A 14,939-nucleotide genomic window follows, 5' to 3' on the forward strand; every position below is an offset into this window, starting at 1 on the left:
TTTTGAAATACAGGCTGGCATAGTCGCGCGACGTGGAGTCCGTTCTGGTCGTCTTACTAATTCGGTGTTCCCTTTGTTGGCCTGGTTATTTATCGCGATTCTTTCCACCGCGGCAGAGAGAAATACCACGCTATAAATATAGACGGGGCGCGTGATAAGTTTGATTCTCTACACGGGAGTAAGACACGACAGTGATATAATGGAAGACAGGCTGATTCGAAAGTTGACGAAGGTCTTACTTTCCTGTTGGAAATCGCGATATGTATACGTATGCGTGTATATGTGTATCAGGGAGATTTATTCAGTCGGCAAAGTGGAGGATCGTTTGCGACGGTTCTTAAATCCCCACACGTACCAATGCGTTTTTTCAACGCCGGCCGCGAAACCGCGTTTTCCTCTAAGGGCAAATGACGTCTGGGGAAATCAGCGCGAGTGTAATACAACTTTGGAATTCTATATTAAAAATTTGAGTTCAATATATATGCTATAGTTAGGAGAGAGGAGAAGAGAGGATTAACACGTGCAGATGGTTTATCGAATGGAAGGAAGGTTCTCTAAGATTTTCCTTGGAACATTTTCGGAATTTATCTTTCGCTCTTTCTAAGTATTCGTTATGTTTCAAGATTTTCGCCTACCGACGATTTCTACCGTTGGCCTACCGGCAGTCCATATTTTCTTTCTCTCTTATTTTCTGGCTATTTTCCGGCTCTCGTACCTCTTTTCCATCCTCTAAGTTTCTCGCGTCTCTCGTGTACTTCGTTATCTTCGTTTCTTCTTTGTGAATATTTTCTCGAAGGAAACCCGAGAAGACGCTTATTCCGTTCGGCTTTGATCAGACACGGGACTGCAGCGTCGCGAGATATTTGAAATCGTAACTCTCTTTACCTGCTGGATCGGGCAAGGAACCGTCTCGGCCCATACTTTCGGCCAATTAAAACGTCGCGAAAGTTGGTCGTAATACATTGCCCTACCGGCTCGTTCTTCCCTCGTCCTTTTATGATTTTACCTCGTTACCCGTCCTTTCTACTAAATACCGTCGCAAACAAGATTTTATCTGGAAACAGTCGTGCCGTGCGAAAGGGCGCGAAACTTTTCGCAACGCTACATTCAACGACGACTCTTTTACTTTCGTTCGTGAAACTTAGCAATTTTTCTATGTACGAGGCACGCTAAGACTCGAGTTCCTTCCTTTCAAGATTTACATGGCCTTGACGTAAGAGTCGCTATATAGGCGTCGACGCGGCCTTTCCGGTGTTGAATCCCGTTGCGCGATATTCGACGAAAACGTTAAGCCGAGCATAAGGCGAGTAGAATGTGGATCACAGTCGAAAGACGAGACACGAACTAGAGGAAAGGAAGGAAGCGAAAAGAGGTGCGGAAGAACTCTCGGTGCAGTTACGTAGCGTCTCAAGGATGTACTTGAATCGCGTCGAAGGGAGTGTCTCTGTGTAAGCATACGGGAGACGATGATACCAACGCTGACTGTGTAACAACGGACGGTTCTCTGATGACGAGTCGCCGGCTACCAGTTCCGTGCTAATTCAGGATAATGTTTAGTGACCGGCAGAGATACGAGAGAGCTGAGATACGCAGGTGTAAGCACAGGGAGACAGAGAGATAGGGGTAGAACAGCAAAGCTCACGAGGAGGCACTGTCACAAATTTCAACCGCACCACATAGTTCCACCCTCGTTTCAGCAGTCTCCTCTCGTTGTCTAGTGATTGCTTGCTTTGATCTCTGTAATCATCAGGCCCCCGCTACTCCTTCGGAGTCTCCATCACACGACTTAAGTTCTCGTCACCTTGTTCGGCTTCCTCTTCGTGCTTTTCAGCCCTTGTTCATCACTCGATGTCCAGCCAAATGCTTCTCGTCAGCTGAGAGCAATATTAACGCTTCTTGGCTCGTGATAATCAATCCCCACCAGAGATAAAGACAAAGAGATAGATAGATAGAGAGAGAGAATGAGAGAGAGTCTTGAGAAACGAGTGGCATTATTTTTCTTCGCGTCGTTATTTGGATCTTTCAGGCGGAGTCTGGATTCTTTTTTCTTTTACAGAAGATTGTATATTTTATACCAACAACTTGCGTGCTGCAAGTAGGTTAACGAGGATGCTTTGAAAAAATGTCGAGTAATTTACCCGGCTATTCGAGTTGAAGAGAGACCATCTCGTTTAATTTCCATGATCACGACTCTACGTCTGAAGCTAGACCCTTTTAACGTTCGTTTTATTTGAATGTTAGCAGCCTTGTACGATGTATTTCATCTAGACTGAAGAGTCTCGAGGAAGTAAAAATAGGCCAGGATAGATATCGTCGAGGTTCGTTTCATAGACGACGATCTGAATTTATTAATTCAGTCGATGTAGTAGCAAGCTTTGACAACGTTGAACGACATCCTTGAACGTCAAGCCAGTCAGCAACCTTTTCCTTTGTGGATGGAAAAGAGACGTTCAGGCAAAACAAACCTGGAAATCTCTGTTGCTAACCGTCCATTGGCGAAACTCTGTTTCGGATAGCGCCAGACACTGGATTTTCTATCACCACCAGGACACACTGAATTCTCTCTGTCCGCACATGTACGCACACGCTCGCCTCTGTTTTCGGGGTAGGAAATTAATTATGCAATTTCGTTGGTTCATTATGTTAAGCACCGATTATTCATTTTATTAGCCCCTTTGTTGTTAATTTGCGAGAGATTCGCACGGCTGATTTCCTCGTTAAAATTATGTTTCCTGACTTCTCCTTTTTTCATCGTTACAGTCCGCCGTTTATAGCCCATTCTCGTTAAAATATAATTGATGGAACGCGTACGCTCGACTTTCGTCCTCTCCGGCGACTAGTTAAAAGAGATCCGCGAATAAATGAATAATTAATTAAGCCCAAGGAAATGGGCAGGGAATCGAAGGTAATGGAGGGCTTAGGACGGTAACCTAACCGGAAAGGGTTGAAACGACAATAAAATGGTCGAACTCGTAACGTAGGAAAACATGGCAATGTATAGAGGCGCGTGAATCGGCATGGAGGCCAATTTAAATGCAGATCGAGGTTTAAACGCGACCAACGTTCGAACACATGAGTCCACCAGCACCCTCGAACCACGTTCCTCTACCCATTTTCACCCGGTAATGCTACCGTTGGGATTTTAATCGTGAATTTCCACCCGACGCGATGCTCACGCTCCCCATTTTCCGTCTGCTGATCCCTAGCTTTTTCTCTCCTTGGTAATTGCCATACAGTCGACTTTCTTCGCGCTTAATTCGCTGTTCGAAACGCGGTATCGAGCAACATGCATCGCCAACTTTTTTATCGAGTCTCTTGGTCGAGAAGGAGAATCGGCTGGTTGACACGATGCAAGAGTCTATTCATTCTTGCGGTTACTTTGAATCGGTCCGATAAATCGAAAGGATTGGGGCATTGATTACGCGAGGGAAGCGTCAGGGTGACGAAGCGTCGCCTATGAATATTCAGAAATCGTGCGTATGGTGGCTGCGTGACGCATATATTCGCTGGCAGCTGACACGTACCGAGAAAAGGGGACAGAGGGTAGGCAGAGATTAAAAGCGGAAGAAGCAGAGGAAAGGAGTCGACCGATGCGAAGAAGGACGATGATAATAGATAAGGGTCGTGTCTTGCGTATCGTTCGTCTCGCGTTACCCGTTACAGGATGGGGGAGCGCCGATAATCCGCTTAGACTCGACAGACAGATAAACTGTTTATTATTACTTCGGTTCGGACTGGCGGCTGTGTATAAGAACTCGAACCGACCGATGGAAGGTTCGATATCAGTCAGTCAGTCAGCGAGTCAGCCGTTCTTGCACCCCCCTCGCAACCATAAAATCCATTTTCCCGCTTCTGAAAGGGACGAGATTCGACCTGGGAAGGGCTCCGCGAGGACTCGCCGGGTAATCCAGTTTTATTACTTTTCAGTCAGTGCGGGGGAATAAAAGAGATATTTTCCACTTATCCCGGATTATTTCGGAGTTAATATCTAACGAAGGAAAATAATCGTGGTACACTCGTAGGTTCGCCAATCGCCGGTTACATTTCAACGTCTTGCTCGTGCGTTCGTTTGCTTTTCCTAGATAATCCCCGCCAGTGATTTCCCATTCGCGTCGCGTATGACTTTCCAGTTCGTCGTTCGAATGTCGATCTTTCAAACGATCGGGAATATCCAAACGACTGGACGACCAAAGTACGCGACAGACGTGTCCGCGAGAATTGCGCGACCGAGGGAGAGGGTGTCTGGAATCGATGAGTAGCCGCACCTATATATCGCTGTCGCCTCTGTTATTGGTTAATCAAATAGTAAATACCCTTGATTAGCTACGGGATGCTTTTGCTGCATCTATCTAATAATACCTGCCAGATGGCCGGACAGATTTCTGCACGGGAATCCCTTGGAGCGTGTCTAATTCTGGAACGATATTAGTCTGGATGCAGAATATCGCCGATTATTTGGATGTTGTTCTTCGTCGGCCCCGTTTTACCGTTACGACTGAAAATTCTGATTGAGGCTTCTGCTTATTTTGAATTGTCTATTTTGACGCGTGTAATTTAAGGAAATCGATTCGGATGACCCGGAGAATCTATTATTTCAGATCTGTTACCTCGATTTCAGTTACGATTTTCGACGCTTTATAAATGTAGATCGTTAAATATTCAAACATTCGAATCGTTATAGCGTTGCACGTGACATAAAGGGAAGTCTAATAAAAACGGTTTCAACGTTATTGACGGGTCATATAAAAATATTTTTCCAAAAAATATGAGATCCCGGTCAGGAAGCTGCGAACGTTCTCAAACGGAAGAAATGTATTTTATGCGACGCGCAAATGGATCGCGAGGAAAAAATGGTCGCGATTAAATTATCTTCAATTATCTTCAATTTATATCTTAATAAACGCCGTGGGTTATGATGCCGCAGTTCCTATGACGCCGGAAAGACGAGACGCGCGTCTCGCTAAATTTATGCGACCCGTTTGTGAAGACTCGTGCGAGCACAAGGCCGTGTTTGCGTGTGCGTTGGAGCAGGGCGAACCGTGCGTGAGCATACGCGGTTCATGCTCCGCACGGTCTGCGACGATAGAGTCATAATGCGATGAGGTAATGGGCGACGTCGTGATTAAATGCAACGCGGAGCTCTGTAGCATTCTGATCTCCATGGACAGCGCCGGTTAAAGGAGGCTTAGTGACTCTGTACCGATCGATATTCGATGCTACGATGTAAAATACGGTGGACCATTTTGTGGCCGACGTCCCTCGTAAGTCGCAGTTTCGGCTAGATTAACACGTCATGTTTTCTGTAACGAAGAGGAGACGAAAGTCAGGCATTAGAAAAAAGTACTAGGATTAAGGCTACCTTTGGAACTCTTACCGTTAATCCTTCGTTTCTTAAATATTCAAATACCCAAATTTATATGCGTCCAGAGAGATATGAAAGACGCAGAGCGGCAATCAAATTTTAGAATAATACATCAATTACGACACATCGATTAGCAATAGAGAACCGAATGAAACGATTCGACTTGGCCGGTGATCCACGACCGAAAACGAAAAAAGTAATCGAGCAGAGGAGCAAACGATCTCAGCATAGCACATGCACCAGAAACGATGGCAGGATTGGGTCGAATCGTTCGATGGTCAAAGGCTGACTGAAATGCGATTAGACATTTTTGACACAAAGAGATTCATGATCTGGCTGGAACCTGTTGAGAGCGATCAAAGGCTTGTTTCTCTTACTGCTCATCGGTCTGTCCTTTTTAATCCCGACGTTCCCCGGCATTTTGACAAGCGAGAAATAGTCGCGGATTGGTATTCTGTGTCGTGACTGATTCGTTATTCCCTGGATGGCATCGGTTCGAAGCTTTTTTGATTCCATTCTCACCGGTTGGTTGGTTTTCAAACGCGAAAGCGACAAGCATGGCGCGTAACGCGTTTCACTGGAAGAGAAGATAACTTAAAAAGATACTCGCACGCTCGTACGCGCGCTTTCTAATTAAGTCGAGCTTTTAAACAGAACGTGCCCGACAAGCCGGAAGAAACGCGACTCGTGATAGTCGTGGCAGATGGTTAAGCGAGCATCGCTAATTCTTAGACTGGCAAAGACGACGGCATAGCGAGCAGCAACACTCGCGAGCAAAACAGACTGAGTCGAAAAGCGCGGTGTTTTAGCTAGTAGGAGGGGCGCCGGCGTGAAAAAGGGGAAAAAGGGTAGAGGGAAAATATTATAAAAGGTAGGCGAAACGGAAAAACGACGGAAGCGTGTTGCGTGTATCCTGTTTTCAGGCTAGATTCAGTAGTCTAGCCGAGCGGTAACAGGCGCGCGTGAAGGGAAGGGGAGCTCCTTTTGCAAGATGGTTCAAGCGAATACCGTAGAGGGAAGGTGGTGAAGAAGGAAAAACGGCCTGGTGTCTGTTGCGTGCTTTGAGTTAAGTGGTACTGTTTATTGTTTGCGCTTTAGAACGCGTGGGTCTTCATTAGCAGGAATTGCAGCGAGACTCCTTGAAGGGAGGCACGCGGAGACGAATATAACAAAGAAGAAGTTGAAGAAGAAACCTGGCTACTTCCGGCATCTCGTTAATTAATTAAATTAAGATGCTCGCTGCTAGTCGTTGCCAGTCGTCCCCATCTTCCCCATGATATATACCGATATATATATATATATATATACACTATATATTCCGAGCGGCTTCTAAATGCCAAGGGCAGTCCGTTTTTCATGAATGCAGATTAATTGCGCGACCCCAAGACACGTCGCAAAGGGGTCGAGGCAAAGTGAGTGGCAAGAGCCGAAGGTGGGAGAGATTAAGGGCGGTAGGTGACAAGTTTTTGGTAATCGAAACGGCGATTCGCGCGAGCAAAGAGAAACGCGCATGACAGCCTCGGAACAATCGTGATCGACACGCGACAGAACACGAAACGGTATTCCTATCGGGTTGGCCGGCGCGCCATTTTTCATTATTTGAACGAATGAATGCCCACGGGCGTAGCAGTGTATGCGATTAGCAATTTCGCTTGCGCTCGTCTATCGGGGAAATGCCTCCTTGCTTTTGTACCCGGCCACCCCCGTCCTCTATTTTTCGCACCCCGATGGACCCCCACAGGCTGTGAGTCAGAAGTCATACACGCGTACACACATATATAGGGGGATGGATAGGCCGTGACTGAGAGTACAGAGGCTGATTTTGGCGGTGTTACGGCGCCCCATCAGCTGAGTTATGGCATCCATAACTAGCACCTACGTCTTTCATTAACCCCGGCATTGTCGCGTGTACTGCGACCGCGTCGTTAAAGGGGGACTGAAAGATCGTCAGGGGCTAGGGAAGAGACACCTATTTGTTTTTGCTGCACTCGTATTTGCCTGCCATATGTCCCACTTATCGTATCTCCGTACGTTCTACTGCTGTAAAATCTATAGGTCCGTGCTTCGTACGGTTCAACGATCGATTTCGTTCTTTTGTCTCTTGCTTTCCGACAGATAGAATCCTCGATACCGAGGATTAAGTGATTCAAGCGGTTCCGCGTACTCCCCTGCTCCGACGACAAACAACATCAATCATGACCGCGTATTGGATACTTGGCGACATTCGTGCCGACGGACGAGAGCCAATATGGCTGTTTGATTTGAACAAACGTTAGTGAAAAAGAATGAGATCTTGATCGATGAACGAGAGGATTTCGAACCGCGTTTAGAACGGATAACGTATCAGCGTGCGAACATCTGTGACGAAACACAGTTGTGCGTGTCGTATCGTATACGAGATGAGAGGAACGCGATACAGCGGTGCGTTACGAGTGCATGCGATCGAGCTTTAAGTTAGACTTTTTCTTCTTGGAACGAGGGTAAAATATCGCGTGCCGTCAAGGGACGAAATTAATCGCGGCGACCTTCGTACCGATACGAATAAAAAGATGGAAATCTCGCTTTCGCGCACGGTATTAGGGGCATCGAGATAGTTGGGGCATGTTCAGCGGAGAATTCTCCTTTTTTTTTCTTTCTGCAGGTTGCCGCTGGTCGGTCGGGCGTTTATTAAAATGTTTATTCGACGACGTCGAAATCTAGCCTGGCTGTTGTTTTACGAGCGTGGCCGGTGCTTTCTCTGTGCGAGCGTTTCGAACTGCTATAGTCTAACGCGCACTGTCTGCAGCCGAGTGGTTGGCGAAAAAAATTCCCTTCTAAAAAATGCACGAGTAGCGAACGCATGCCGGCAAATTTTTCCTGGTTGCCGGTAAATTACTTCTTTACCTTGTTTTTTCCATCGTTAGCGTGTGGACCTTTCGTCGATGCGAACGAAACGCATCGCAGGGTAAACATGAATTCTCTCTTTCTCTCGTCAGACGGTTTACTGCGTGCGCCGACTATTCCCCGTAAAAAATGCACCGACAACCGATTTTAGAATTCATCGTTTTGCCAGCACCGGAACAGGCAAATTTATTGAAAATTAATCGACAACGGTATTGTCTTTCACTGGGAAAAAATATCAGCCGGACGGGCGTCGAAACGCTCGTTTTTCCATGACGCGGAGCGGGGGCAGTTTTATATAACATCCGTCCGAAAAATTCGTTTCGCGGTTCGAACCGTGGCGTGATTTTAAAAACGACCGGCGAACGAAGGAGCACGAGGCGCAAGGGTGTCGCGATGAGAAACGAGCTGTATTTTTAGCGCAACCTTTCGCATCTGGGTGGCCCGGCTGCTTTTTAGCGTCTGCTAAACACCGACACAAAGATAAACTAATTTGTCCCGGATTTATAAAGTCCGCCTGTCCTTCTCCATCCTCATGAAAGTGATACATAGATCGTTTATACATCTAAACAAACATCGACTAAATCACGTTTGCGTGCAAATATTGTCACAGTTTGTTTGCCCTGTTCCCAAAACATCGGTCAAATTATTCCGAAACTCATGTTAATTTAAATGATTGCCACGAATTTTCCAGCCCGAGCAAATAACGTTCTGATCGACGTTCATCGTTTGACCTTTTTGTACAAATTTATACGCTACATCATTCCACTGTAAACGTTGGAAACGCGCGGACGTTATTTCGATAACGCTGGCATTCCACGAGATTTCTTTCTATTCTTACCTAAAATGTATCGTCGAAATGCGTACATTTTCCGAGTCCCATCAATTTGAAAACTTTACACGTAGCCGCTATCAGGATCTACTCAGGATATACTAATTCTGTCATGATTCGCGGCGATCACGATCCGCCATGCGCTAGAATGCGATCGTTGGAAGAACACAGAGAGAGGGTCAGTCGCAGCAGTGTGTCGAGCACGTGATATTTTCGATACGGGATTGCCATGAGAACAGAACGGGACTAGTCACATGTGCTGACCACGTCACGAGATGAGAAACTCCTGTATGCGTTTTAGTTGAACCGTTGCACATAGCTGTGTACCGCTGCGTCGATGATTAATAGGAATCGACAGATCCTCGATGTTGTAGCAGTGTAAATAGCGTCGATAAATTTTCAGATGGCTCGGTAACGAGCTCGCGGACAAGGAAATATTTTTTCTCTGTCCGACGTCTTCCTGGATTCCGCTTAGAGAATCATTCACGCGATCGCGGTTGTAACAAATGGCGCGAACAGCTTGACGCGTGACACCGATCGCTTCGTTACTGTTCCATTGAGCGGAATTAATCGATCGATTCGGTGTTGTGTGTTGGCCATTGTACGAGAAATATGGCGAAATACGAATAAATCTCGTCGACGCGGTGTACACGATGGAGCGGAGATAATAGACTAGATGGATTTTAGAATGCATCGCGCACCAGGTGTGAGAGTAACGCGACGAGGCTGGAAGACTTGAATGAAAAGGTTCGATACGCGAATCAGGATAACAGGATTGGCGGGATGTGTAAAAGACTGGAACGAGGATACGGCTGAACACGGAATATTTCATGAAATTACAAGGATAGATAGTAATACGTGTTGGTGGATTCGTCCCGGAGCGGTGTACTCTGTGCGTGCGGAGGCTGTGTGAGCGGAAGCGTGAAACCATGAATACAAGCTGCACGATTTCCATAATTTCAATAACGCGCAACTTTCTCGCCGACTTAATATACCGTAAAAATAATTACTGCCGCGGAAATGGATTCAGGAGCGATCGTGTCGCGAGGTTGGGAAGAAAACGCGATATCGTCGACCAGGTGGCGTGTATTCATCGCCTCGCGAGCGAGGAGCCAGGTGGCGAGAAAGAGATCTTGGCTTCGTCGTAAGAGGGAGGACGCGTCTGGGGCATCACGAGCCCGGCTGGATTCAACAGCACCAACTTTCGTACCTTGGCAATGCGATACATTGTTTTCGTCCGTATGCTGGTAGAAATACGTCGCTTTATTTTTTCTCTCTTTCTTCCCGCGTCCCGTGTATTTTCAACAAGTGTATTTTCCCTTATAGCCTTGTATCTAGGGGTAGCTTGGACTTCTCTCTGCCTTTCTCTCTCTCAACGCATTTGTCGACTCTCGAGTAGGTGTTATTGTGTTATACGGATACGACAGCTTTCGAGATGCCTCTGTTCGCATACTCGAATCCCGGGTAAACGTGATTATTTTTCGCAATTTGCTAAGCAGATGCCTTCATTGTGCGCAGCTCTACCGTGGCAGGAGTTTGTTTTCGCCTCCCTTTCTCGCTTCCAGCCCTTCTTTCTTTTCCTCTGACCTTCTCTCCCTCATCGAGCCCTCGTCTCGCCGTGTCGACCAGCGACAGGATTTTTTTTTTCTTTCCACCTGTGTACACGACGTCGTGTACGCGTTCGCGTTTATTCGCGAATACATACGAGCCTCGCGACTCCGCTTTCCGTCTCCTCTCACCCTGTTCACCCCCTTCTAGACGTGCTCGGGCGTTCGTTGATACACGTAGACACGCAAAACGCGCGAATCCACGCACGCCGGGGGCTGCATATTTTAACCAACTTGCCTACGTGCATTGTCTTCTCGGAGTTCCCGACTCGCTACGCTATACATCGAGAAATAATGATCGTACCCAACAGCATTCTGCTGCTCCATCTCTATTCTTTGTGAGAGAGCAAAGCATCCGTGACAACAATGTTGCACTACGCTCGAGAGATTACGCGAACCGTGTCCTTTTCTCGCTTCGATTGTGTCCTCCCCCCGATGGGTATCAAGAAGGGTGAGCCTCGCGGATCGCTGCGAGGCTTCTTTCGCGGGATATCCTGTTTCTGTTTACGCCGAAACGTTTCGTTGTTGGGAACGCGAAAGGGGTTGTTGCTCGTTCTCCTCTTTCGACAGGTCGTTCGGTCGAGTTAGACGGGTGAAACGAGGCATCGAACGAGGCGATGCGTCGAGAACGCTGCACAAGAACAAGAGGGGTTGCGGTGGGTCGGTGATTAAAAACGATAATCTCGACTTGAGACCGACTGGTCTCCATTGAAAGTCGATATCGGCCGTCGTCATTTTCGCGGATCATCTTTTGTCCTTTGATTCGCGGTTCCTCACGGTTAACACCACGTACGTGTATACTCCACGAGCGTTTCGTCAGAACGCAGGATCATTTCGAAGACGTCCAGATGAGAATTTACATTGATTGGCTCGCATAATTGAATCGCATTCAGGCTTAATGAGCTCATTGTGCACGCGTACGGTACAGTTCATCGAAGCGTGTCGCGGAGGTATCGCGCATCGGAGCCTTCGTTGATTCGATTGTCCTGACAGTTGAATTGTCGCTACAGAGAGTCGATACTGCGATTGTACCAACGTCGAGGCGCGCGGGGAACGAAGGTCTCCAGCTGAACGGACACACCTGTTTGCGTCTTCCTTTCCGCGTGATTTATGCGCGTGCCAATTGAATTATTTTCGCTGCGCTTTCGAATACGATTTATCCGCGTGACGAGCGGAAGACGATCGACGAATCGCTAGAATACAAGTGGTGGCACGTGTCGAAGAAATTACATGTCGATGGTTAATGGAATATCCTGCTCGTAGCAGGAAGTTCGCTTCCTTTCGTTCTCCTGTTACAAGCAGGTTACTCGCCGTGGCACTAATTTGAACGATTAATATTTAATTGCTCCATTTTTCGATCAGCTTCTAGAATTGTTATCGCAAAACGAATGATCGTCTTTCTCGTGTCTTCCGCCTTCTTAACGATATATGCATCCCGTTGAAAGAGCTCCGCGGAAGTTCACGAAGCTCGCACTTCTTCCGGTAGAGCGGCCAGATTGCGGAACCGACGAATTTCGAAGAATGGATCCCACGAGAGGGTACAAGTATCCGTCACGCCGCTTGCTTCCTGAAGGAGTTGCCTTTTTCGACTCATCTTCAACGTTGTGCCTGCCGCTTCTCTTCGCTATACATTATGTTTTCCCGAACGCATTCACGACTTTTTGCACCGAGGGGCTTCGGAAGTGCGCAGCGCGCAACTTTAACCCTTTTTCTTGCTCGTCTTTTCCTCTCGAGGATCTTTTGATGCTCCGTGATTTCGAGTCACGCTTGAGAAGGTTCGCGAGTACCTTCGAACGTCGTCCTTTCTTCAATTGGTTTCCTCGTACGAGTCGTGCAACTGAAGGCTCCTGCTCCCGCGAGTTTCCGTGTGTCGAATGGAAATTCGGGATCGACTTCTCTCTTTTTTTTTTTTTCTTACAGCGGAAGTACCGACTTCTCTGCGTGAAACGTTACCCTTCGACCTCGAACGCGATACAAACGTCGAGACTACGACGCGAATCACGGGAACACTGGCGACGCAGTCAATCGTATGGTAGAGAAAGAAGAAAGATTGGAACCGAATTAAGGGTGGCGAGGTTACACGAACGTAAGGGGAAGGGGGTGGGGGGAATGGCGGAAAACGGAGAAAACCAGCACGGGGGTAAGGGGTAAGGGGAGAGACCGCGGGCGTCACTTTGGTGGCAGGCTACGTTGAAAGCGCTCATTGAAATGGCTCGCGGCAGTCTGACGTACGCAGATCATTAATTGAAATTCCGTTACGCAAATGCTACGTGCACGTACGCGCGTCCTATGCAACGCGTTCGACGCATTCGCACACGAACAGACGACCGTCTCGGGGATACGCTCGAGTACCAGCACCAGACTAGATTCTATCGTTTTTATCGAGGTAAATTAGCGAGGGCATGCGCTTAATTAGGAACACACGTCCGCTTGGTATTCGTGTTTCGCTTAACCCGCACGGCTGTTTTTACCCTGTGCAGTTGTAAAAATAATTGGACAGGCCACATTGTTGCCGCGGATTCGTGTAGGTGGGAACACAAGGGTTGGAAGAATAACGGAGAATTAATGATACGTTTAAATAAAGCGGCGATTATGAAAGTGGCGATACGGTTTTGCACGTATGCTCGCGATGTAAAATAAAAAAATTCGAGCACGCGAGGCAGACCAGCGTATTGTTTGGCCGCAGCCGCATATCGGAGGAAATTGTTTCGGAAATAATTAAAACGTTTAAAGGTCGAATAGGATTTCGCGAAAGCACGTGACGAACAAAGCGCACGGAAAAGCGAGGGATTCGGTTCCTGTCTCGCGCGCTCGGTCCCCGTGATTTTTCCGTCTCCTTTTTACGGGCCTCTCTTCTGTGTACTCCGCACGCTGTGCACGCGACTTTCGGAATCGCTCTTTCGAACTTCACCGGCAATCTCTGTGATGTCTGCCTGGCCTTGCGAGCACAAGAGAAAATGGCACTTTTGTGTCCCGGTTACTAATGCGTCTCGTAATAATTTCGTTTTTTTTGTCGACTGCCTTTTACGTGACTCGTTTCCTCGTCGCAATTTCTGGATCGTTCCTTTCTTTTTCTCTACGTGCACCGTACAGACAGTATAGAGGACGAGGGGTACACACGTGGAAATCAGCCGACGGAAAAAAGACGAAAAAAAAAGAAAAAATAGAAAGAAGAATCCCTGAAGTTTTATCTCTGCAGGCTTGACAACGCGACATTTTGTATTATTTCCAGAAACGATATGGAAGTACGGACAGAGAGACCTCGAACGGCTGGCCGGATAGCACCGACCGGACGCGTTACTCCGACCATACATCAAACAGGTGGAGGAAGAAGAAAAGCGATACCAGTTCCGCCGCCGAGGGTGCCGACCCCCATGCCCACCGCAAACAATAATCAACAAAAGTAAGTAAATTATGTTCTCGATAGACTGTGTCGTGTTTTTCCCGTTTCGTTCGATCGAAAAATATATCTCCCGCCACGCTCTGAAACCCCAGACCATCGGCGAAAATGAGAATGAGGGTGTCGACGATAAAGTGACGCTCGCAAATTGCATTGTACATCGTGTTTAAAGAGTAATTATACTCTATATAATAAAATTTGGCGACAATTATATTACGAAAATACATCGTTTAACTCCTGTATTAATATCGAAAGATCTTCGTATCTTCGACGGAAAGACCACGATAAAAATTTTAAATCGCGTAAATCCATATTGAATAGAGAACCAAATAAGAATAGAGTGATCCACTTTGATTAAGTTGTCGATCTGTCTCGTGCAAAGTCGCGTCACTGAATGATCTGTGGCTACCGCTTTACGACCCTTGCACGACTGTTGCCTTCTAATGGTCTCGCGGTAATCATCGACCGCTGCCGCGTCGTTAGAATTTACGGCTTTTTTATCGCAGTAGCTTATAATTTACTAATTCCTTGTATCTTCGTTCAATAAATCGTTCCTCTTGCCACTATTTTCGTCCGCTTCGTATCTACGCCGATATAATTCGATCGACCTTGCTACGCTTTTAAACTCGCTGTCCTAAATTCGAAAAGAAACGACCGCGATCTTTTTCGGAATCGCCGACTCAATTCACGCGATACGAGCATTCCGTAGAATGATAGGTCTGCCCTGCAACTTGCTCGTAATAACTCATCCCAAATATCTGAACTCTGACGATGAATAGAACGGTTGTTGGCGGTCCGCGAAGCTCGTATCAGTTTCTGACGCAACATGTACTTCTAGTTGACGATACGACATTCGGG

The 14,939-nt window shown here is 47.0% G+C and overlaps 1 protein-coding gene across 4 annotated transcripts in view; it reads left to right on the top strand.

Moving 5' to 3' along the window:
* LOC126913979 (uncharacterized) overlaps positions 1-14,939 on the top strand; it is a 257,491-nt gene that overhangs the window by 27,170 nt on the left and 215,382 nt on the right. For all 4 annotated transcript variants that reach the window (XR_007709526.1, XM_050717276.1, XM_050717277.1 and 1 more), the window contains exon 2: positions 13,914-14,084. Coding sequence is in view for 3 of the 4 variants with exons in the window: in XM_050717276.1 (XP_050573233.1) it covers positions 13,921-14,084 (164 nt within the window). In the remaining variant the exon portion in view is untranslated. The remainder of the gene's footprint in view (positions 1-13,913; positions 14,085-14,939) is intronic.

The sequence above is a fragment of the Bombus affinis genome, chromosome 3 (assembly GCF_024516045.1).
Source record: "Bombus affinis isolate iyBomAffi1 chromosome 3, iyBomAffi1.2, whole genome shotgun sequence".
Taxonomy (NCBI): Eukaryota; Metazoa; Arthropoda; class Insecta; order Hymenoptera; family Apidae; genus Bombus; species Bombus affinis.